Below are 26,120 nucleotides of genomic sequence, written 5' to 3' on the forward strand. Positions count from 1 at the left end.
ACAAAGAGTGAACCCTAGGGTAAATTATGGATTTTAGTTAATAATAATACATCAGTAATACTTCATCAGTTTTAACAGATACACCACATTAATGACAGATGGCAATAATTGGAGAACTTTTGTTGAGAAGAGGGGATATATGGGAACACTCATACTTTTGTGCAGTTATTGTGTATACCTAACACTGCTCTAAAAAATAAAGTGTATTAAAAAAAAAAAGACCTAGAAAGTAACCATATTCATGGGGAGGAAGATAACAATATCTTGAAGCTGTCCTCAGATTAATTTGTAAAGCAGCTGCCAACCAAAATGTTCACCACTTTTATTTGGGATTGGGGGTATTAGACAAATAAATAGATCTAAAATTTACATGGAAGAGTAGAGAAGAAAGAAACCGCAACAAGGTGGGAACCTTACCCAGCTAGATATCAAACCTATAGTAATTAACTATGTGATATTGGTACAAGTATCAATAACCAGGTACAGATCTTATATATGGAAATTATATACCTGATAGAGATGGTCTGGTACATCACTGAAAGGTAGGGTAGGTTTTATTAAAAAAGATTCCTTGAATTTTGATTGTGTATGTAGATAAAAAATAAAATCTCACCCCCCTCTAAAACCATAAGTAAACAATTTAGGTAGAACAAATGACTGTGAAATGCAAAACTTCAGAGCTTTTCCAAGAAAATATATGAAAATATATTAGTGATCCTGAGGATTTTTAAACCGTACCCACCACATACATGCCACACACACAAACACAACATGCGAAGAAAAAAATACTGATAAATTGAACTCATCAAAGTTTTTTCAGATGTGAATCATGACACCACATACATTTTTTTAAAAGCTACGTATTGGGTAGAGAGTTTTGCAGCTGAAAGTACTAAAGAAGCATTATTATCAAAGTAATGTACTGTTTCAAATAAGAGAAAACAGAGCTATCAACCCATAGAGTAATGGGTCCCCTTTCACAATTTCAGATTGGCAAATATTAAAAAAAATCTTGAAATAGACATTGCACAACAGGAACTTATTGGCTGATGTTGGTTATGTTAATATGTCTACTTTGGAAAACAGTTTGGCAATATCTAGCTAGTCAAGTTTAGGATACACATAACCTACAAGTCAACAATTCAACTCTGAGGTAGGGTGTTTCTCAGTGAGGCCTTATTGTTAATTTGGACAGGACAGGTCTCTCTTATAAGACACCTTTCAAAAACTCTGATTTGCACCCACTGTGTATGAGTTATGCCCCCTACTGTGGTCATTAAAATAACCATTCTTTACATGTTTCTAGCCACTTTTAGTGGGGCAGTCCAGAGCTGATGGAAAAATCTCTGGGAAAAACTAATATTAGCACCAGAAGACAAGTTTAAGAATAGCTTTTAAAGTTTGTTTAACTCTGTTTTTAGTAGTAAAATAGAGTAAGCATCTTAAGTATCCAGCTGCAGGAAAATTTATAAATAAATTATAGCACCTTCTCACAACAGAGTATTATACCACCTTTAAAATGACTTTAATAAAGCTACATTTATCATTGTGGATACAGTTCCTGAAGGTAATGTTGATTGAAAAGCATGGGATAATATACTACTTATATAAAATGTATAATAAATTGAGTTTATAATCTTGAAAAATAGTACTGTGTTTATCCTTGAATAATATATAACAAAATACATGAATACAGTAAATGCAGTTTTAGAATATTGATTACTTCCAGCCGGGCATGATGGGAAAGTCATCAGAGAGGAGCACACAGGAAATATAATTGTATTTAAATTTTTATTCCAGAAGGTGCGTCAATGGTATGTTCATGTTCTATAGTTTTCTATACACACTGAAGAAATTGAAGTATAAAAGAACAGCAACAGGAGTGGATGTGGGAAATCACAACCAAGGCTGAGAATGTTTGAATAGAGCTAATCCAGAGGTCTGAGAATTATTGCAGACTGAGTTGAATGAAAAATGTCAGGCAGGCCAATATGTATGGTCAGAGGCCTTTACAACTATTTAGAACAGGAAAAACCAGGAAAGATTAGAAAAGATCTCATGTAGGGTAAATATAGCGATAAAGTGTTGGAGCCCCCCACTTATTTAGTATTTATTGCATGTTTGCAAAGCACTTTGATGGATATGATCTCCCTAGATCCTACCAAGGGATATGGTGAGAAAACAAAAGACATAAGTAGGAAAAGAAGTCCATGGTACTTGACATAGGGGTAAGTTATTTCTTAGCTTTTTTACTTAATTTCTTTAGGTGCAGTTAAAGTGAAATATAGTGTGCTGAAGGAATTCGCGTTTATGGTCTCCAAGAGCCAGTGTTTATACTTCTGTAATGAGTATAAAGAATTAGAGAGCTGCTAGAATTCTAGACTGAGATCATTTAATTTAAAGAGATATGGTAGAAAGCACTGGAAAAACAATGGCCCACGTGGTCTCTGTGTTTCCAGATAACACTGAGATGTCCTGCAAGGTCCAACATGAAGCTGGCTGAGTTTTGCTGCCAAAGCACCACATTTCCCCAGAAAGTTGGGTTACTTCTTCTCAGCTGTTAGGTTTCTGGTTCCTGTTGAATGTTTCTGTATGCCACTCAAACTTAAGCATGGCCCGTAGAATACCACAGATTTGATCAGCTTTTTCTCATCTTTCCACCTCCCTTAAAAACCCATCATCAGTTTATTCTTTAAGTTGCGCTTCCTGTCTGTTCTTGCTTGTATTTTTTAAAATTTCAATGCTGTAATAAGATTTTGCTCTTCTCCTCCATCTCCTCCTCTTCCTTTTTCTTCCCTGTTTTGTTTTCTTTCCCTCTTGGTAAGAAATGAATCAGAATAATTTAAATATTTCCATTTCTTCTAAATCTGTCCATTTTGGAAACTTATGCTAAATAGCGCATTGAAGTTCTAGCTGGGAGTCCCTAAGACTGCTCCCAGATTCCGTGGCTCTTTAAGGAGGACTCACAGGAGTCAGTATTTGGTATTACAACTGTGATTTACTGTAGGAGAGGATACAGAACAAAATCGGCAAAGAGAAAAGTGCACAGGAAGTCTGGAGGAAACCAGGCACAAGCTTCCCAGTGGGGTCAGATAAGACATGTTTAATTCCTCTAGCAATGAATTGTGACAACACGTGTGATATGTTGTCGACCAGGGATGCTCATTAGAGAATTGTTTTCCATTGGGTTTTTATTGGGAACTGGTCACATAGGTACCCTCTAGCATGGACGAAAATTCCAGTGTCTTAGAAGGAAAGCAGGTATTCAGCATAAATTGTTTGCATGTACAATTTAGGCACAATGAGTCACTCTGACTCTCACAATGAGTCCTTGTCAGTTAGGGTGATTGGAAACCTTCCAAAAACTTAGGTTCCCAGATACCAGCCAAGGACTAACCTTGCAAGCAGGATTAAGACCTGTTAATCGTGTTTATCTGCACAATTATTTTATTCTTTTGTTGAATGGAATGTTAACTCGTCAGGGCTTGTTTAAAAATCATGTATACCTTTTGTTAAACTCATTCTGGTCATTTCAGACAGAGAGAGAGAAATTGTGGTTATCCTATCAGAGGTTGGAATAAGAGTATAAGTCCAGGGATCTGAATGCTTCAGAAACCTCAGCCCTTCTCCTTTCCTCCAATCCTCTCCCAAGTGGAGTATGAATTATGAATGATTGATAAAGAGAGGAGCAATTCTGGGACCATTTTCTATAGATGAGATTCTCAAGAGACTAGCAGTGGGGCAGAGTATCGCGTTAACCAGAGGAGACAGGAACTGCTTCTCTGTTAATACATTTTGTTTGTTTCCAAGAACATATGTAGTGGGATTACAAAATGCATCCAGTCCTTTTGGTTGATCTTAATTTTGGAGGGGTTTCTGTCCTTATGTTATGTTTAATAATATGTCTAATATGTAGAATAATCTCTTCTCCCTCAGTTGGATTACAAATTTAGTAGCATGTTGAATGACTGATTGGGAACCTGCATTTTTAGGGGAAAAAACAGATTTATTTTAAAAGCAGATGCATTTTCTGTTTCTTATATGAAACTTACCTGGAGAGACCTTTCTATTAAGGACAGTCTCCTTTAGATGACGTTTTTGTGGTGGGGAAGTTGTTTCTACTACAAGCACAATTAAATATAGTTAGATGTAGAGAGTCTTATCCCTGTTCTATCAGAATGCTAAATAATCCTTCCATAGAATATCATTTGCCTTTATGCTTTCCCATAGGATGACTGCATGCCATCAGAGTTTCACTTTTATTGAATTTAGTTTAAATTTTTCTTCCCCCCATTTTAACAGGATGTGATATGAAATTTTCTTTCTACTAGTGATAAAAAATATCATAATGATTAACTACAAAGATAGTAATGACACAGTCTGACTAGTTGTAACTACTTGCTCTGTCGTTTGATATTTAGATTGTGAAAACAAACCCTTTTCTTCATATTTACGCTAAGAGAGAATTTTGAGAAGCACAGTCCCCATCAGTGTTATCGAATAATGTGCATAATAATCACTTACACTCTTGTCATTCTCAGACCTCTTTCCTCCTTTGTGTTTCTTACTCACGTAATGGTTGTGGTGCAGGTTCAATCAGATACTTTGGGGCTGGCATTTAAAAGGTTTGCTGTTCTTTTTCCATTTGTCTAGTTGCTAGCAGCCAGCTGGGGAAGATGTCTGGGTTTAAACCATAATAAATGAAACTTCCAGTAGACTTCTTGGCTTGGGGCCGTTTCCTGTGAAGACCTTATCCTGCCGTCAGTGGTTTGAAGAAGCAGAATGTTCTTTTCGTTCAGTAAATGAAAGCTGAAGTTGACCAGGTTGAGTAACACAGGTATCTTGTTTTGTGAAGAGATTCTGCTTCTAGTGCTGTTGCTTGGCAGAGCATGGGTCACATTTTAACTTTGAACTCTTTGGATATTATGATGATAACCTATGGATGTATGTTCTAGTAGAAAATGGAACAAATATGTTTAAGTTTGTTTTTTAATATTCTTTAAGGAGAGGAAAACTGAATATCCAGATAGTTATATGTATCTCACCAGCTTTTTCATCAAACCTGTTTCTTGAATTTATTCTTTCTTTAGACTTTTCTTTATTCAGAGGAGTGCATCATTGGAGGGACAATGCTTTCAAGCATCAAAGAGACCACAGTCCAACAGTGTATTAGCTTTATGCACACCTTTAAGAACACTTTTTTCTTCTGGGCACATGTTTTAGTATTTATATGTTTGTAGTTCTGTACATCTTGTTCTGTACTACTTGCACACTTGGGGGGAAATTATGGTTGGAATGATTTCGCAAAACTCACTAAGAGAGTTCAGGTTTCGGGTAAAATGGAGTAAAACCACTCTAACCTTTTTCCCTCACGGAACACAAGTATGAAGCCAGGGCAGAATGTTTGGTGAAGCTAGTTGAGGCTTCTGAAAAGTAAATACCAGCATGTAGATGAGGGAAGACACCACAATCGAAATATCACTGAACTCGAGGTGAGTTTACCATTTCTCCCTCTCTGCTAAGCCCCCTGCCTGAATTCAGTGCAGTCCACAGTCTAGGAGTCAGTGTCGAGGGGCACCTGGCTGGCTGTAGAACATGCGACTCTTGATCTTGGAGTTGTGAGTTCAAACCCCATGTTGGGCGTGGAGCCTACTTAAAATTTAAACAATAAAAACAAAATCTAAGTGTCAGTATTGGAAGCAGACAGAGAAAGAGCCAAGAGACACCCTCTAGTTCTGGCTCAAGGAGTAGAAAAGAGAAGCCCTAAAGTTCAGAGAGAAGGGAGAAATCCCCCATCTTTTTGTCTCCCTTCTCTCTATTTTGTCATGCCCTGGCAATCTTGTGGCAAAGACAATAGCCACAGAAGCAGCTGACAGTGGGAAACAGCAGGAGCCAAAGCAATGAGTGAGGGGGATGTCGTTCCTATTTTGTGAAGCTGTAATTTTGAGGGCAGGGCTAAATCGTTGCTTTTTTTTCCTTTTCCTTTTATTTGTTTATTTTGTTTGTTTTAATACGTCTCAATCCTCCCACTACTCTGGTGGCATCACAGAAGTGGGTTGTTTCTGATTAGAGGATTGAAAAGGGGCATTCCAGGGTATACCAGAGAGTATTAGGGGAGACATCTGAGAGGAGGAGCTCAGGAAATGATTCCATAATGTTTGTGAATTTCTGAACTCACTACAACCTGCACATTCATGCCTCTGATCATGATTAGTCTATCATCTACTTTGAGAATGGAGTTAATGAATAGAATTCCATGTAAGTCTCAGTAACTTCTACATGGTGTGCACCCTGGGCAGATTTGAATGGCCCTTCCTAGCTTTTGAAGACAACACTGACGTCGCCCACAGAATATGGGTTGGAATTTGTGGTGAGAAGGTAATCAAATCAAATGCCTGGCAAAACAATAATATCAACATTCTCCATAGATTTAAATAAGGCACAAGATTTTATAAGAATATTCAGAATGTCTAGGATATAATCCATGTTGGAATATAAAGAACTACAAAATTCTCAAATCACATGGGAAAAGACAATGGATGACAATGAAAATATAACTTTAAAGCAGCTGTTATAAAAATGCTCCAGTGAATAATCATGAATTCTGAAATAAAAGGTAAAGTGAAATGTACCTGTAAAGAAATAGGAGATATGAAGTAGAACCAAATAAAAATTTTAGGACTGGAAAGTACAGTAGTCTCTCCACCTTGCCCTCTCCTACCCACACCCACATTCCTTACTATATAAAGTCAGTAACAAAATGGAGATAACAGAGGAAAGAATCAGTAAACCTGAAAATAAATCAATAAAAATGATACAGTGTGAACAATGGAGAGGAGAATGAAAAATATTGAAATGAGACCCTCGGACTGTTGGACAATTAACAAAAGACATAATGTTTATATTATTGGAGTACCAGAAGGAAAAGAGAAAGAGTGTGGCTAAGAAGCATTCCAAGAAATAATGTCTGTAAAATTCCCAAGTTTGACAAAAGATATAACCTTATAGATTCAAGAAGCTAAGCTACCCCAAACAAGATAAACCCAAAGGATACACACCCAGGCATATCATAACTGTTTAAAACTGAGGACAAAATTTTGAAAACAGAAAAAGTGACACCTTATCTATAGGAGACAGTGATTCAAATGACAGATTTCTCAGTGGAAATCATGGAGGCCAGAGGAAATGTCTTACCATTTTTAAAGTGCTGAAATAAAAGTGCAGAGTCCAGGATTCATTGATAATATCCTTGAATGTGAAATGAAGATCTTCTCATATCAAGTAAAACCAAGAGAATTTGGAATCAACAGACTTGCTATAAAATAACTAGTTAAGGAAATTTCTTAGACTGATGGGAACTGATATGAGAAATTTGGAATATTAAGAACAGAGGAAATGGTAAATGTAATAGGCCGTTCTTCTCTTCTTGAATTATTTCAAACATGGTTCATGATTGAAATCAAAGTAAAACCTTGTCTGATAGGAATTTTATAAAAAGAAATATAGACAAAATCACAATTGATGAATTAAAATGAACACTAAAAAAAGCAAAGGAAGGAAGGAAAAACAAGGAACAGAAACAGAAGAATAAAAAACAGTGGAAACAAATACATTGAGAAACCTTCATATAATACAAACATCAATTATTAAGTTAAATGTAAATGGTCTAAACAAACCAACTAAAAGAGTCTGTCAGATTGGATTTAAACAGCAAGGAGATATAACAATTATAAACGTATACAAATAACAAAACTTCAAAATACAGAAGCAAAACCTGACAGAACTAAAGGAGAAATATACAAATTCACAGATATAATTGAGAGACCCAGCATTTCTCTCTAGGTAATACTAGTAGAAAGAAAATCAAGAGTATAGAAGAATTGAACCATCAACTAGATCTAATAAACACTTATATAACACTCCATTAAATGCTAATTGACTAAAATATTTCTAAATGAATATAGAAGAAGCAATCCTTTTTAGCATATTTGCAAGTTAAGCTATGAGATGTGAAATAATGTATTTGTGTCTTGCTAATGTGAAATACAAGTTTATGTTTAGATTTTACAAAGCAGGGAAAAGTGGTAAAATATTTTCAAATCTGGAACGACTCAGTGTGAAATAAGTGAAATAATAATTTAAAAACTAGCTAACGTTATCTTAAATATTTACTCTGTGCCAAGAACTGTTCTAAACACTTTATATAGACTAATTCATTCAGTCCTCACAAGAGGCCAATGAAGTAGTTATGGTTTAGTTCTGTAAAATGCAAATAATAATGAGTTACAGAGCTCTTGAATAAATTAAGATATCAGAATTGGAAATTATGACAACAGTATCAATAATGATAAAAAATAGCTTTTCCTGACTGAATACTTTCTCTGCATTTGACACTGCCTTACGCCTTGTCTCATTTGGTTTGCACACTAGATATTATAATCTCCGTTGAATAGGTGAGGAAATTGAGGCTTACTACAATGACTTGCCCCTAATAGTACATCTAAGTAAAATGTGGCAAAGCAAAATTCCAAATCATGAAATCAGTCTCTGGAACCCAAGCTCTTCATCTCTGCATTACCTTCGGAAGATACGCATTTCATCCCGGAAGAAGCTGTCGCCTAGACTGGTGGTCATCCAGTGATCGAGCAAAAGCTGTAGACTTCCATAGTGCTGCTCTTCAAAATGCAGTGACTTCCCAATGACTAAATATCCTGCCCTAGAGTAGGATAGGGCTGGGTACAAATGCTTGGAGTCCTTGATTTTAGAAAATGTGTTTTCTTGTGGCTCCTGGCCTATTTTATCCTCAGCCAAACATGGCAATGTAAGTACAGGCCAGATCAGAATTACCTAACCCTGCTATTCTTTTTCATATTGGAAGGATCTACTATGAGCTACTTGACACCTAGAATATGGTTTATTTCTTCAAATTTGATTTTTTTTTTTTTTGGATTATACCCCTAAGACCTTCAGATAATTTTCTTTTTAAAAAAATTTTTTTATTAGTTTTCATTATGATAAGTGTACTCTTTAATCCCTACCCCCTATTTTCCCCATCTACCCACACACCTCCCCTCTGGTAACCATCAGTTTGTTCTCTTGGTTTTTTTCTCTCTCTCTCTTTCTCTCTTTCCTTTGATCATTGGTTTCTTAAATTGCACATATGAATGAGATCATATGGTATTTGTCTTTTTCTAAATTATTTCATTTAGGTTTGTACTCTGTAGCTCTATCCATATTGTTCCAAATGGCAAAAGTTTCTTCTTTATGGCTGAATAATATTACATTGTGTGTGTGTGTGTGTGTGTGTGTGTGTGTGTGTGTGTGTGTGTGTATCTTTATCCATTCATCTCCTCTTGGACATAGGGGCTGCTTCCATAGTTTGGCTATTATAAATAATGCTGCAATAAATATAGGGGTGCATGTGTCCCTTTGAATTACTGTTTTTGTATTCTTTGGGTAAATACCCAGTAGTGCAATTCCTGGATCAAAGGGTAGATCTATTTTAATTTTTTAGGAGCCTCCATGCTGTTTTCCACAGTGGCTGCGTCAATTTGCATTCCCACCAGTAGTGCATGAGGGTTCCTTTTTCTCCACATCTTTGCCAATACTTGTTTCTTGTGTTTTGATTTTAGCCATTCTGACAGGTGTGAGGTGATATATCATTGTAGTTTTGATTTCCATTTCCCTGATGATGAGTGATGTTGAGCATCTTTTCATGTGTCTGTTGGCCATCTGGGTATCTTTGGAGAAATATCTGTTCATGTCTTTTGCCCATTTTTAATTGGATTATTTGTTTTCTGGGTGATGAGTTATATAAGTTCTTTATATATTTTGGATACTAACCCTTTATCAGATACATCATTTTCAGATATCTTCTGCCACTCAGCAGGTTGCCTTTTAGTTTTGTCGATTGTTTCCTTCACTGTGCAGAAGATTTTTATTTTGATGTAGTCCCAATAGTTTCTTTTTGCTTTTACTTCCCTTGCCTCAGGTGACATAACTAGAAAAATATTGCTATGTCCAGTGTCAAAAAGATTACTGCCTGTGCTGTCTTCTAGGGTTTTCATGGTTTCAGGTCTCATATTGAGGTCTTTAATCCACTTTGAGTTTATTTTTGTGGATGATGAAAGAAAGTGGTCAATTTAATTCTTTTGCATCCACATTTGACTTTGATTTGATACTTAATGAGTCCAATCTGTAATATGTCAAATTACCCACTTTCCTGCATAGCATTTACCACTCTGTATAATTACATCTGTATTTGTGAAGCATTCCTGTCATTCATGGGAACTCTTTGTGGGGAACACTTTTCAATCATACATTCTCAAGCTAAGGCTCTGAAGCTTGCATTTCTTGAGATTTCCCTTATAGTTTTGTCAATTTTTCTCACTTGGTACATTGCAACATGAACAGATCTCTTACTTCTATAAATGCTTTTCTCTTTAGTCAACCTTATTTTACTGTAAAGTTTTAAGATATCAGGTGGAATTTTTGTTGACATGAGTATGTGTTTGTCCTTCAAAATGCACCTGTTATGCTGGAAAGGAAGATGGTAAGTTTAAAGCAGGAATTGTCCAACTTCAGTCTGCTGCATTTTTGTAAATAATGTTTTATTGGAACATAGCCACACTGATTCAGGTGTTTTCCATGTCTCCTTTGGTGCCAAAACAGCAGAATTGATAATTGTGACACACCATGTGGCCTGTAAAGTTTAAAATATTTACTAACTGGTCTAATACAGAAACTGTTTGCCGACCCTGGTTCAGACATTAAAAGGTACCAGTTATTTGATAATACTGATTAAAGATGCTGTTATTGTGGACGTAATTTTTGGCTCTGCTTTCCCTGGTTAGGACATAAGAAAGTAGTCTTTTTTTTTCCCCCAAGTTTAACTCAGGAAACAAATATTGTATGTGTAGAAATTATGTGTGTGTGTGTGTGTGTGTGTGTGTGTGTGTGTATGTATATGTATGTATGTATATTTAGGGTATACAACATGATTTAATTATATCTGTATTATGAAATGAGTACCACAATCAAGTTAATTAACATATCCATCACCTCACATAGTTACTGTTGTGTGTATGTGTGGAAGATCTATTCTCTTAGCAAATTTCAACTATACATGGCTATTATTGAGCACTGAGTGTTATATGCAAACAATGAATCATGGAACACTACATCAAAAACTAATGATGTACTGTATGGTGACTAACATAACACAAAAAACAAAACAAAACCCAATAAGAGATCACAGGTTTTGGTGAAGACGTGGAAGAAAGCAAGCCCTTGTGCACTATTGGTAGGAAGGTAAACTGATACAGACACATGGAGAACAATCAAAAGACTAAAACTAGAAGTATCATATGGTTCTGGGTATATATATCCTCCCAAAATGAAATCAGCATTTCCTCACTCCCTTGTTCACTACAGCATTATTCACAGTAGCCAAAATAAGGAAACAATTTAAGTGGTTACTGAGGGATGAATGGATTAAAAAATGTGAGGTAGAGGCACCTGGGTGGCTCAGTTGGTTAAGCGACTGCCTTCAGCTCAGCTCATGATCCTGGAGTCCCGGGATCGAGTCCCGCAGCGGGCTCCCTGCTCAGCAGGGAGTCTGCTTCTCCCTCTGACCCCTCCCCTTGTGCTCTCTCTCTCTCTCTGTTATTCTCGCTCTCTCAAATTAATAAATAAAATCTTTAAAAAAATGTGAGGTATATAAACAATGGAATATGAGTTAGCCATATAAATAGGAGGAAATCCTGCCATTTGCAACAACATGGCTGAACCAGAGAGAGGACATTACGCTGAGTGAACTAAGTCAGAGAAAGCAGTCTTCTTATGAAACATTCTTTTTGCATCAACCTCATAGTTCCATTCATTACTAGAATTTTTCTGTAACTAGTCTGATAAAAATCTGAAAAATTCAGTTTCTTAAAAATGCTTAAAAAAATATTTGTAGGCATTACCAATCAAATGTTTGGTCACGTAGTGGAAAGTGTGAGACTTAAGTCATCTTTTACACTTTGATGTACTTGGATACTGCTGAGAAGTCTCATTTATGTTCTCTCTCCTTATATTGTGTTTTCTAGGAGCCACAGAATTGTTTCCTGTAGAGAGGCGCTCTCTCATGGAGTGACTTGCTGGGTCTTTATGCAGTCATGGATATGGATAAACCATCTGTCTGGGGCTCTTTGAAACAGCGGACCAGGCCTTTGTTAATCAACCTGAGCAAGAAGAGGGTGAAAAAGAACCCCAACAAGCCCCTAGACTTACGAGCAAGGCGTTCTCTGGACCGCCGCCTCAGCCTCTCTGTCCCTGACCTCCTGGAGGCCGAGGCCTTGGCCCTGGAGGGGCGGCCTTACTCTGGGCCCCAGTCATCCTACACCTCGGTGCCCAGCAGCCTGTCGACAGCAGGGATCTTTCCCAAGAGCAGCAGTAACTCCTTGAAACAGTCTGAAGAAGAATTGGATTGGAGCCAGGAAGAAGCAGGCCACCTCCACGTGGTGGAAACAGACTCGGAGGAGGCCTATGCTTCTCCCGCCGAGGACAGGAGGCCTTCCAGCAATGGCATCTTGGATCTGCTCCAGAAAACTCCCGTTGAAGAGGATGCACTGGAAGAGCCAGAGGTGAGACCAGGGCTCGACACTTTCCTGTTCCTTTTTCTGTTTTTCTCCTTTCTAAGTGTACTCATTGCCCTTGGAAAATTTGGTTAAGAGTTATTTTTGTGGTTAGCTTGGATGGAGAGAATGTCATTTATAAGAATTTAAATTCAAGTAATATTGATTGCACCCACTGTTCCCATTCGTTTTAGGGTTGACCTCTATGCATTTTTAAAACTCTTACAAATAACCTCTCTGGGATACTTTAAGACATTAAAAGCCCTATTGGATGAGTTTTCCTTTTTCCATCTCCCTGGCAAAGAAATTAAAAGCATAACTTTTCCTCAAACATTTTGCTTTAAGTGTGTGTGTGTGTGTGTGTGTGTCTCCACCACTGCTCAATCCCATAGTAGACAAAAATGCATGTTAATATTCCTAAGAAATGTATGAATGTGTGTCTCCCTTTGACTGTCGGAGAGTTTGAACTTGCTCCTATTTCACATGTATGTGTGTGCATTTGTATGTGCTTTTGCACACATGTGCACATTTGCCTGTGTACAGCCTCACTTGCATTCTCTAAAAAAACAAAAAGACAGGAACTGAAGGATGCAAATTCTTATGGATTCATTGATTTTACAAAGCTTTAGTATTTCGGTAAGATAAAAGAGTCAAATACAATTATGAGACAAATCTTGTATTTCTAGAATGAATTTAATATAAAGTCAGCCCCCGGATTACTAAATCGTGGTGATTGGTTTAATCAGTTTTGTTTTGTTTTGTTTTGTTTTAATTCCCCATCAATGACACTAAAGTAGGTTGTAGTTTTGAGGGAAGAAGTTAATTTTTTTGTGGGGATTCCAGGCTATTGTTATAATTGCATACAAACCTGGGTATTCAACCAGGATTTTTGGTTTTACTTTCAGAACCAAAACCTGCCATATATTGGGGTGTCACATATTGTGTGTCATATATTTATACTTAATTGTGTCATATATTTGGGTGTCATTATGGAAAGGATCATGGATATTTGGAGAATGTTGTGACTAGATTCCTTTGGAAACATGATAAGGCACCATTAACCATTAAGTGACTTAACCTATCTTTTTCTGTACCATTTACCTTTATAAAGTTCTTTTTATAACAATTTTGTGGTTTTTACTGTTGCTTATAAATTTAAAATATGTATTTATACTAATCAGAATATAAATCAGGTGAATTATTAGACATTCATAATTCATAGTTCAGTGTGAAGGGGGTAATGTGTACAATTAGATACTGAAGTTAATCTTTTATCTTCTTGTTACATTATTAAATGATCAGAAAAAATGGGTGGGTTTCTAGGCTTTGATAGGCTAACACTCTCAGATTAGAATAATTTTTTAAGATTACTTTTAAAAATATTTTTATTTATGAGAGAGAGAGTGAGTGTGAGCGTGGAGGGAGGAACAGAGGGAGAGGAACAAGCAGACTCCCCCCACTGAATGGGGATCCCCATGCAGGGCTTGATCCCAGGACCCTGAGATCATGACCTGAGCTGAAATCAAGAGTCATGTAACTGATTGAGCCACCCAGGTGCCCCTAGAATAATTTTTTTTTTTTTTAAGTTAGTGCTGTGAAGTGTTTTGCTGACTTAATATTTGAATACCTACTCCAACTCAGGTACCATAAAGGTTATGACTAGAAATAGAGATGGATAGGAAAGTGACCCTGCCTTCAAGTTATGATGTATTAAGAGATAGCTTTGTATAGCTCTAAAGGCAGCATAAGAGGCAAGAAGATACTGGAACTGTCTGTGTAAAACATCTAGGCCTTGCCTCTTGGCAGCTTAGTAGATGGAGGATATCAGTGCATGAGGACTGACAGGCATTCATGTGAGGCATTGTGCAAGCTGGCGTAGATTTGATAGGTGAGAAAATATGGCGGACACAGGCCTGAAGTGTGGGTGGGGTATTTGGGGGGTGGTGAGCATTTTGCTGCACCTGACGTAGAGGTTTGAGGAACTTTTTGGTGTGATGTATGCTGGGAAGTGTGCGCTGTGCTGAGGGGCTGGTTGGCAGTGGTTACTTTCTCTTCTTTGGGCTAAATGCAAAAAATCTTGGAATATACAGTTATTTTAAATAATTTTCCTTTTTAATTCACCATTTAAAAGAACACAAACTTCTTTTTTTAAGATTTTATTTTTAAGTAATCTCTGCACTGAACTGGGGCTCAGACTCACAACCCTGAGATTAAGAATTCTGTGATTCATCAACTGAGCCAGCTAGGTGTCCCTAAACTTCTTTTTCAAATATGAATCCTTTGCTTCTCTTTTCATGTCCTAGGATGTACAGGGTAGAAACAGACTGATCCATGGCCACTTGAGTGCCATTTATCTGCTTGTTTGCCTGTTTGCAGACCTATAGGATCACATGTGGTCAAATCCATTGCTGTACCTATCCGCCTTTTAAGCTCCCTTCCACCATATTGGGTAGGCTTCTCCCACTACCTGAGGATCTAGAGTTTATTACATGGCGTAGAAGTTAGCCACTCCCTTGCTTATCTTCCCCACTAGGCTGTATAATTTGGTCTATGGGTAGGTCTAGGGGAGTCATGTCTAACTTGTCTTTGTTTTCTTAGGGCCTTGCTGTGTGCCTGACACATAGCATGTACTCAATCACTGTTTGTGTATGAGGAAATCAATGATAGTAATGTGTGCATTCAGGTTAGTATAGTTTTTGTTAGTGTCTTTATTGTGAGTTCTTTTCAGTTTATGATTTCATTAAAATCAGACTTTTGTTTAATTGTTTGGGGTTTTTTTGAAAGAAACATACTGTAAATGAACTTACTTTCTGTATGATATTAACTGAAAACAGGGAGATTAAGACAGGTGTAGACTTTTCAGCCCAAGTCCGATACTAACTTTAAATCTGAATGTGTTCTTCTCTGCCTTTTTTTCAATGAGGGTGGAAGGCCTGGTGAATCCATGTCATATGTGTTTTAGGGTTGGTGAATCTGTATCTAGGATATGGGTCATCTTTTTTTTTTTTTTCCTAATGAATAGTGGACAGGCTACTAATCACTTTCATGGGATGGGAGAAGCAATGAGGGAAGAAAGGGTTGGCATGTGACAAGCCTGGTGTACCACAAGGACAATCAGATGTTTGCTGAGTAGCCTTGGTGTAGCTCATTTTGTTTGTAGCTTTTCAGAGTGGGGAGGGGTAAAGAAAGGGACATCTGTGGTCAGAGTACCCATTGATGTTTGTCTCACATGTTTTATGTCCAAGGGCAACTTCAAGGCTGAGCCTGCAGCAGTAGGATAAGACCTCAAATAATGGTATTGTCTGAATGTCTTCCAGTTTTTTTCCAGTCCTGCCAGGGTCAGCAATCAAGTGAGGTGCGGGCTTACGGTAATGGGGAAAAGGAATGAGAAAGCAAGGAAGAAAATTAAGAGGGAAGAGGAACAAGGGATGTGAGAACATAGAGGCCACATGGAACCTGGAATGGTCTCAATGTAGATGCTTCAACCAGCCCTAAAACCAAAACGGAAGAAAGTAGGTTTAGAATAAAGGATGCATTTGTGAGAGTAGGATTCTCCAGACTTTCTCTTGGGCCCGAGATTCATACCATACTGGATAGTCCACAGAAACCTGATCTCAACTTGTTTTGACAGAATTTTGTCTCTCCCAAGTGCCCTCACAGGTACAGACTTGTTTCTCAGCAACATCACCGTTATTCACCTGGTGGCCCCAGTGAAACACCTGTGAATCATGTTTGACTGTTTCCCTTTCCTTGCTTCTCGTGGTCTCTGTAATCTCCATCGATCTGCTTCACATCTGTCTTCTCCCTTCTTCTCTTACGGAAGTTCTCTCATCCTTCAAGGCCCAGCTGAAATTCTCCTTCCCTGTCCGGGTTTTCCCGACTATACAATCACTATCATCACCCTCCCTTTGTTTACTGAACATCCCGCTTTTGCTCTCATTGAATGCTAACCTTACTTTGCTTTCTGTAGAAATCTGTAGAGGGAGAAAATATTTGGAACAGGTAGAGGGGGTCGAGAAGGGAAGGCAAATGGGTAGTCGGCAAAGGTGTCACTGAGTATGACTCTAAGAAGATCACCAGCCTCCGGGACCTGTATTCACTGTCCAGTGACCATCTGGCTCAGAGGACCAACTCATGATAACCAATACCCATGATACTAAGATACAAATGACAAATTGTGACTCACTTGCAATGAAAATGAAATACTATGTAGACTCTAATATTTATTTTGGTATAAACAGCTCACTGTGTCATTGTCAAGTTATTTGGGAAGTCGAATCATAATCAGCATCAGCTTCATTAAAGTGGAGCAAGCAGGGCCTGTAAGTACTTTGGAGAATTCATTGGGTGTATTGACTCCCTGAAGTTGGCCTACATGAGAAGTCACATAGAATCAGGAGATTGTTTTGTGAACACAAGGCTAATGGATAAGTTCTACACTGAATGGTGTCTGGTATGCCATCCGTCTCACAATAGGGATTGAACTCCAAGTGAGAACTTGACATACTCACGCTTTGTTTGCTTGGGCCGACGACGTCCATACCCACATGCTGACCTGCCTAGGCCATGAAGCCAAGATTCTTAAAGTCCTGTGGGACGGGCTCTCTCTTCCCTTCATAGGGCTCAAGGGCAAGTCCAAACTTTCACCCAGGCTTTCTTGCATGACCTCGCCCTTTTTTTTGGTTGACAATTATTTGATTAACTGTGTGATTATCACTTTCAGTCAGGCCCAGAAATATGTGGCAGGCATAAGCAGCTAACATGGACTCCCTCCTATGATTATGGTTGTATTTATTAGAGTTATTATAGTTGTTTTTAATTATTACATTTCCCAGAACAAAATGAGGGCCCAGAAGTTTTAATGGCTTACCTAAGGTCGTCAAGCTAGTAAGTGTAAGAGCCAGGATCTAAATCTAGGACTGTCTGTATCCACAGCCTGTGCACAAAACTCTGTGTACATCAGGAGTTTGGAAATGTGATAACTCAGAGCTGGTGATCTAAAAAAGTTGGTAATCAAAGGGAGATTTTTTTTAAAGATTTATTTATTTTAGAGAGAGAGAGAGAGCATACACACACAAGCAGGGGGAGGAGTAGAGAGAGAGAGAGAGAGAATCTCCAGGAGACTCCTTGCTGAGTACAGAACCCTGATGCAGGGCTCTATCCCACCATACTGAGATCATGACCTGAGCCGAAATGAAGAGCCAGGCCCTCAACTGACTGAGCCACCCTGACGCCCCCTCAAAGGAAGATAGTTATTTCTGTGTGTCCGCTGTGTGCCCTTTTAAAGGCGAGGATAATTATAGTGGTTGAATGGCCTTATTATCATGCTCAGCAACTAATAATCCTGAATGGGAGGATTATTGCCCCCCACCACCTCATCATCCATGTAATCCCCCATGGGGGATTTCCTGACATTTCATTTGGCAGTTGGGGTTTTAAATAACCAGCTTTGGTTGCTAGCTTATGCAGATGAGTTGAGTGGTTTGGAGAAGTACCTTATTGGGATGTTTCCAGAAACACTACTAGGCAACCACAGAGCTTCAGTTGAGTGACCACAGAGAAGCACAGTGACAAACCAGTACAGAGGAGATAACCCAGAGGTGGCACAACTCAACAGGTACCTTAGTTTCTCTACCCTTCAATTACGTGTTCATTACTGTTCGTGATTTATCTCCAAAATCATTACTCGCCATCACGGAGTCCGTGAGCCAGGCATGCCAGCCACATTCCAGGGTCTTTCATGGGGTTGGCCTCTTTTTTTCTGCTTCCCTCCCTCCTTTCTCCTCTGTTGAGTGCCTACTATGTGCGGATGCTGCTCTAGGCACCAGGAACACAGCAATCAACAAAACACAGAAATCCACTTCCTCATGGAGATCTCATCCTGATCCCAACAGGGGCAGGCTACAGATGTGTTCAGAGAGGGCTAGGTGTAATGGAGGAAAACCAAAGCAAAGAAGGTGATTGGGAGTGCTCGGGGCGGGGGGGTGGGTGGTATATTTTTTAACAGAGTGGTCTGGAAAGACCTCTTCTGGGTTGGTCACATTTACCCAGAGACCTTGAGGAGGCGAGGAAGTCAGACATGTGGTATCTGGAGAAAGAGCATCTCTAGAGGAGAGAACAGGAAGCGCACACGCTCCAGGGAGGCAGGACAGTGCCTGGTGTGTTTCAGGAATAGCAGGGCGATGGGGATAGGAGAATTACGTCGGAGGCTGAGTCATGCAGGCTTTCCTGTTCTTTCGGGCAACCCTGTGAGGCCGTAAGGACTACATGGGGTCCCAAAGAGTGGGGTACGAAGGAGCCCTGTGGGCTCAATACTGGTGTTGCTCACAGGCAGGGATCAGTGGTATATAGGTGGTACTTGTAACACCTGCTGTGGACACTGCGAATAGCAGTAAGTGGAAGCTTTGCTTTGGAGGAGAGCCTTGGAGGAAGCATGCACAGGCTGAGGAGCCATGTGTGGGAGGTGAGGTGGCACAGTCCTGAGACTTCGTTAGCCAGCCCTCTATCTCTGTCATGATAAAAGTGTCAGAGGGGAAGAGATGGTCGGCACGAAGGGAGGGACTTGGGTGATTGACCACCTTCACTGAGTTTTTTCCTCCATTCTTCTTAAACACATCGCCTGCCTTAATAATAATCATACTAGTAATATAGCAATACTAATAGAAAAGCAACACCAGGACCACTTTTTGAGAGGTTATATATAGGGAACTCTGCTACATATAATATATGAGTACTATCTCATGGGACCACATCTGTTTGGCTCCGTCTACATACAAGTAGCCTAGTACAGTGTCTGGCCCAGAGATATCCTTTGAATGAATGAATTTTTCTCCTAACAGTCTGTAAGCTAAGTATCTTTTTTGGCCCTTTTGGAAATGTTCCCATGTCTTGAATTTTAAGTAAATTTTTGCAAGGACACAAAGCTAGGAAGTAGAACAAGTGGGATTCGAAATCAGGTCTTTCTGATTCCTGAGTCTTGTCTACCCCTGCACAGAGCTGGGTGTTTTCATTTTGGATTCTCCTGGATCTGGGCACAGTTGGGGCACAGTGAAAAGAGTGGAGGACCCAGGACACCCAAGTAAAGGCCTAACTTTTTAGTTTCTCTTCAGCAACCAATTATCCTCTTCACTTTGGCTTCCTTATTTGTAAATTGGTGATATGGTTGACAGCGCTGAGCCCCTTAATAGGAGCATGTGTGTATTTGTAAATTATAAAGTACTAAGCAAATGTAAAGGGGACTGTTTTTCTTTTAAACTACCTACTGGTAACAAGCATGAAAACAATGTGTGGAAGGTCAGTGGACACATATTACTGAGCATGAAAAGAAAGGTTGATTATACTTTTTCCACAAAGGGCCAGATAATAAAAAACGTCTAGCTTTGTGGCCCACAACCCTCTGTTGCAACTTCTCAGCCCTGATACTGTATTGTGAGATCAGCCGTAGACAATATGTAAATGAATAGGTAGGGCTGTGTTTCAAAGTTTAAACCTTATCTAAAAAAACAGGTGGTGGGTTGGACTTTGCTGACCACTGCTTTATACCAATACGTGATTGAATAGGGTATATATGTACATGCATGCACACACACATGCACGTATGAGTTCTGTTTTGCATATCACTATTCCGGGGTAATCACTTACAGAGAATAATCTTGGGGGGAGCTTGTGGGGGGGAACTAAATAGGTAGCCCTTGACTGTATGATCAATAGCCTCTAGAAAAATTGTGGACAAATTTAATATGCATAGACTCAGCCATTTGGTAGACCTGAATTTTTCTGAACAGACATCTTAATTTTGTGCTCTCGTGGCCATATGGGTTGTTTGGATTCTGTCCCGTATCCAGGCTCTGCTTTGGGGTCTGTCTAGCCATCCCATCTCCTTTGCTCATTTTGCTACTTCCTTCGTCTTGTAGATTTTTGTGTTTATGAATGCTGTCATCCAGAGTGTTCTGATTCTCAGGAACCTGGATGCGGGTACAGTCATTAAGTACATATGTATCACATGCATTGTTTGGTATACCGACATACTCTTGAGTATTTTTCCGAGACTGTAGAAGTGCTCTTCTCAGGCAGCGTTTTACTCATTTAGCTTTTCTGGATGTGGGTTTATGTCTCCTTGTACTGAAGTTTAAATACCCAGTGATTGTTTAGTGGCTGATAATTTGGCTTCCTGTGTGTACTTCATGGTGAGAGCCTTCAGAGGAGCCACATGGGAGGTGATATTTGTACAAGATCACACTTAGCATATGCAAAAGGAAAATGTTTACTCTCATCAGTGTTTTGCTTTTAAGATCCTTGGTGAGTAGGGGAGATTTTCTTTTTTATATAATTGCCCCATCTATGCTAATATCGCCTCATATCCTGCTGAATTTTAATAAATTTGCATTCTTGCCGATGGAGTACTCTCACCTAAAGAGAATGCAAAGTATATTACCTTCCCACCGATTTCTATTTAGGTAGAATGGAAATACCAATGCAAACTCTATCATTAAAAACCAAACCAAACCAAAAGCACGAACTACTCATCCAAAAAGCAGCAGTGAGAGTCGTGTGAGAGATGGCTAACATCATACTAAGTTTCATGCCAAGATGTTGGTGCTGTATTTTTTAATGTTTCTAAGTAATTAGATTGTTTTGTCATATTAAGCTTTTTTTTTTTTTTTTGAGAGAGAGAGAACGTATGCACAAGTGGTGGGGTGGGGAGGAGTAGAGGGAGAGGAAGAGAGAGAATCTTAAACAGGCTCCACGGCCAGTGCAGAGCCTGATGAGAGGCTCAGTCTCACAACCCTGAGATCATGACCTGAGCCAAAATCAAGAGTCAGACACTTAACTGACTGAGCCACCCAGGCGCCCCTGTCATATTAAACTTTTTAGCATTCATGGTATTCAAACTTACTTATCTTTCCCTGGGTCCTTGGAAATCATTTGGTTGAAATTTTTGAAGCCAACACTTACTGCATAAACTATGGCACATGTCTACAATGGAATACAATTCAGCAATGAAAAAGGTTTGAATGATTTATACAGAGGACCACTTGGATGGGTTTCAAAGGCATTGTGCTGAGTGAAAGATGTCAGATGTCAGGTTTGCATACAGAATGAGTCCATGTGTAGGATATTCTGGAAGAGGTGAAAGTACATGCGGAAGACAGGTAACTAACTGGTTGCTGGGGGCTGGGGATGGTTTCACCCCAGTGGGATAGCATGAACGAGTGTTATCGGGGGACTTGATTGTTGTGGTGGTCCCACAAATCTATACATTTGTTAAAAATTGTAGTTCTGTACACATATGCCAAAAGTCAACTTTTTGTATGTTAACTTTTCAAAAGTAAAATAAAAAACAGAGTGCCTGATTATGCTTGTTGAGAACATCAAAAATATATTCTAGGGATCATGGGATACCAGGGATTCCTATGAGGAAAACCGTAATTGTGCTCTTTTCAAAGAAAAACTCATTGATGTAGTTACTAGGTTTACAAGAAGTGAAATCATGTAACTTCTACTCAGTGGATAATATGTTAGGGTCTATGCAGAATGGAAGGGAATATTCAAGGTTATGTGTCCCCCAGCAGCCGTAACTTGGTCCTCGGTGCCTACGTAGGGTTTCTGCTCTTCTTTATGGTGATCGCTTTCCTTCGTTGGTGTGTATATATGGCATGTGACAGTTACGGTTGCTGTGGGAACCATAACTTTAAGTTCTGTGACTTTTCTGTGAGTAAAACCAGCCATAATATTGAATTAATGTCATTCTTTACATTTAATTTCCATGTTGTTGTAAGTGGAAGACTTATCGCATATTTGAATAAAAGCTCTGTGTTCATTTTTGTTAACGTGTAAGTGACAGTGGTTATATGGACTCATTTTGTCCCTTAATTAATGTTATCATTAAGTACAGCGAGGCCAGTCTGGTGGAGAGAGTGTTTGGTGTGCCCTCTGAGGGGTGATGCTTTAAAGCCCCTATCCACCCACTGTTCTCCTTGGCAATAGAAGATTCTGGACCACCATGATCTTTGGATCTTTGGCTAATAACTGTGCACTTTGAATGGAAATTTTAAGCCCAGCACTGGTAGCTTTGTGGAACTGCCTTCAAACAGAATTGCTTAAGTGAGCATTGATGTATTTCTAAAATGGGAGACATTACTGATGGGTCTTCACACTACAGAGGATCAGACAGTAGATTGTACTTTGTTTGCTCTGCCCATGAAGATGTGGCCGGTCTCTCTTGGTTTTGTAACTCAGGCAGAAGAGTTGCTAGGCTTCCAGGAAATAATAGTGTGCAGTGTAAAAGGCATGAGGGCAAATCTTTAGAAATTGGGGGAGTTGAGTAAGGTTGACTGTCCTCCTAAAGCGGTCTTCAGATAATCCTGTCCAACCTCCCTGGATGTGTTTTTACATAGAACGTAGGAGGTATGAAGAGCCAGAGGGGAGGTTGACAAGTGAAGGCCCTGCTGGTACCTCTTTTCTGGTCTGCTAACAGGTCTCCCACACTGAGGGTTGGGGCTCCTTTCCTGGCTGGGCAGCGGTGGTGTTTCCAGGGCTGGGGGACTCTAGTGACAGCATTGCTGGGAACCTTAGGGAAAGGTCAAAGTGTCCGAAATCACCCTTGTTCCTGGTGAGTGAGTCTGAAGTAAATGAATTATATTCACAGTCAAGGGACATTAGAGCTAGAACGGCTGGAGAGAGAGGCTTGTGTGAGAACCACGGATGCCGGCGCTGTGGGGCCTCTGTTCTTCCTGGGGAGGCCACAGGAGGCTTCAGGCCATCCTGTGATCAGCGCCCATTGCTGCCTGGTCGTAGCGTTTTGTGATGTCACTGCATGCAGAGGGGTTGGGCCAGAGGACCCCAGCTTATCTGCAGCCCCTCACCATCCTGCCATCCCTCCTGGGGGCTGAAAAACTGCCCTCCTGCTTGGGAACCCAGATTCTCTTGCTGCCTCAAGCTCTACTTGAGAGGGAGAGAGAGAGAGATAGACAGACAGACACACAGACTGTGTGTGTGTGTGTTCATGTCTTGGAAGGCATGAACCATCCGAGCAGGATCTCTGACTTGTATCAGGACCTCCCTGATGGACACTGTGAATGGGAAAGACCAGTGACCACAGTGCTCCTGGTCCCCATGTCTACCCTTAGAGGTTCATGGTCATGCTAGCAGTCTGTGCAGGTTTGCTGCCTGCCTCAGTTTACCCAAAACTTTGGAGTTATCCAGCCTTGTTTGGAGGGAGAAATCCCATGTTTCTCACACAAGAAATCAGCCCTGGCTAATGCACCAGCCAGACAGGAACATATCCAAAATGCTGGAAGACCATTAACTCACTTCCCTTCTACTCTGCCTTTCTGTGCAGACAGCCATCCTTATCTCCAGCCCAGAAAACCTCAAGGAGTCCGAGAGCACCTCTGGACCCTGCATTTGTGCATACAAAACCTGCACAATGGACATGTCTGCTGTATCTACACACTAACTACTGACCGTTGCCCATTTCATTGCCCTGTGGCATCATTTCTTAGGTATCTTAAATTAGGAAACCTAGACCCCTCCCATTCTGAGATCATTTGCTCAGAATTTGCATTTCTTTCTTTTTGGTTGGTGATTGTACAGACTCATGAAGGTATGGTTGGAGGAAGGTCTTCCAGATCCCATTTTGAAAAGTTTCCTCTTGAGCGACAAGCCCAGGTCTCCGGCACATGATCTGCCCACTTCTCTTTGGTGGCAGAGGGCCAGGCAGGCCCACCCTGGGAGGGAGCTGGTGGGATGGTTCATGCTGCTTACACGCTAAAGCCTGGATGAACGAGGGATGACGGAGCAGCCCGGTGGTAGAGCAGAATCAGCCTTATCCACGCTCTGATCGATGACTAAGATGGCAGAGGCTGTAGCCAGAGGGACTCCACCGAATCAAACTTTTATTGCCAAGACTGGCCACGCATGTGGGAAGGCAACCTGCATACTTGAAACTGAGCATGCAGATGGCAGACTCAAAGGCAAAGACCTGATAAAGGGTATCCCTGTAGGTTGATACCATTTTGCTTTTTGAAAGCGGATTATTTTTTTTTCTTTTTTACAGAAGCTATGTGGAAGTGGTGATCTGAATGCCTCTCTGACGTCCCAACAATTTGAAGAACAATCTGTGAGTGACATTCCTTGAAAACAAACACTAGAGTAAATATTATTTCTTAGCAAAGGTTTGGATCTGTATTTCTTTGCTTGTTTTTAAAGCACGCTGAACCGAATCCACTTACAAAGACAGGCCTTGCACATTTTAGCTGGAAAAGATTAATTCAGGGTCTATCGATCTGTCAGACTGGGACCGATTTTTCTAAAAATACAGAGCAGCTATGCAGTTGAGTGGGACAGTAAAGGAGACGAAGCCATTCTGAAGTGCTTTGAAACCTGGGTGGGGAAAACTTTCAAAAGAAGGCTGTCAGGGGGACGCTGCCACAAAATCGATTAATTGAATGTCCAGTAAGTGAACGATAAATTACTTTATCTGTCCTTTGTCTTTGGAAAGACAAAAATTTGAACTACTGCGAAACTCTAGTTCAACACTTTAATTGGAGGCATTGAATAAATATTCAAAAATGGACTTGGAGTCGACCTTGTGGCCTGTAGGAGTTGATGCATTCCTGGACAGGGAAATGAGCCGTATTGAGGGGAGGCAAGACTGGGGGTAAGTGGAGGTGACACCATGGTGGGGGCCAGGGAGTGGAGGAAAAATATGCAAAGAGGAGAGAGCTCAAAGTGTGTCACATGTGGACACGGGTGTGGCATGTGCCCGACGGACGTGTGGGCTGAGGAGACTGACAGTGGAGTGGTCGTGAACAGAAATGTTTTTACGACACGTGGAGGAGGTGTGCCAGAGTGGAAAGCCTTGGTGGGAAGGGGGAGAAAATGAGGAAGCGACTTTGCATCTGAGTGTGGACACATGTCTGTGGGACACATGTGGACACCACGCGTGCTACTTCCACCAGGCTCCACCATGAGTTCTGCAGGAAATCACTGAGCTTAAGGGTATTTCAGATACCGGCCTACCAGTTGTGTGATTTTGGGGGGCAGAGTTAATACTGCAAAGACATTATCAGGAATTCTGATAAAAACCCCACTGGGGAGAAACATAAAGGATGCCTTAATAAATCACTGTAACCAAGTCATCCAGGAAGGGGGGGGGGGAGATGAAGCTTGAAGATTTGTCTTTGTAGTGACTTTTGCGTTGGCTCTGAAATTCTCTTCCTCGGTCCCCAAATAGCGGACTTGACTTACTTCTTCATCTGTGCAGATGTTTGGGGAAGCCGGCGATGGCTTGAGTAACCTGCCCAGTCCTTTTGCCTACCTCCTCACCATCCACCTGAAGGAGGGCCGGAACCTGGTCATCCGAGACCGCTGTGGTAAGTCTGGCTCTGCTGTGCCATCTGTAGCCTGCACACCCATTTCTCTACTCTTGTCTCTACATGTTAGGCTGCCTTTCCCATCTCCTGCAACAGAGAGGAGCTCAAATCCACACCCCTTAGC

At 40.2% G+C, this 26,120-nt stretch overlaps 1 protein-coding gene across 8 annotated transcripts in view; it reads left to right on the forward strand.

Moving 5' to 3' along the window:
* Positions 1–26,120, forward strand: part of MCTP2 (multiple C2 and transmembrane domain containing 2) — a 229,713-nt gene that overhangs the window by 38,934 nt on the left and 164,659 nt on the right. For all 8 annotated transcript variants that reach the window (XM_025893062.2, XM_073882473.1, XM_073882472.1 and 5 more), the window contains 3 exons: positions 12,093–12,629; positions 24,679–24,741; positions 25,888–25,996. In XM_025893062.2, the coding sequence (XP_025748847.1) occupies positions 12,162–12,629; positions 24,679–24,741; positions 25,888–25,996 (640 nt within the window). In that variant the 5' untranslated portion in view covers positions 12,093–12,161. The remainder of the gene's footprint in view (positions 1–12,092; positions 12,630–24,678; positions 24,742–25,887; positions 25,997–26,120) is intronic.

The sequence above is a fragment of the Callorhinus ursinus genome, unplaced genomic scaffold (genome assembly GCF_003265705.2).
Source record: "Callorhinus ursinus isolate GAN/ISIS: 27379988/994484 unplaced genomic scaffold, GSC_fseal_2.0 scaffold47, whole genome shotgun sequence".
Classification (NCBI taxonomy): domain Eukaryota; kingdom Metazoa; phylum Chordata; class Mammalia; order Carnivora; family Otariidae; genus Callorhinus; species Callorhinus ursinus.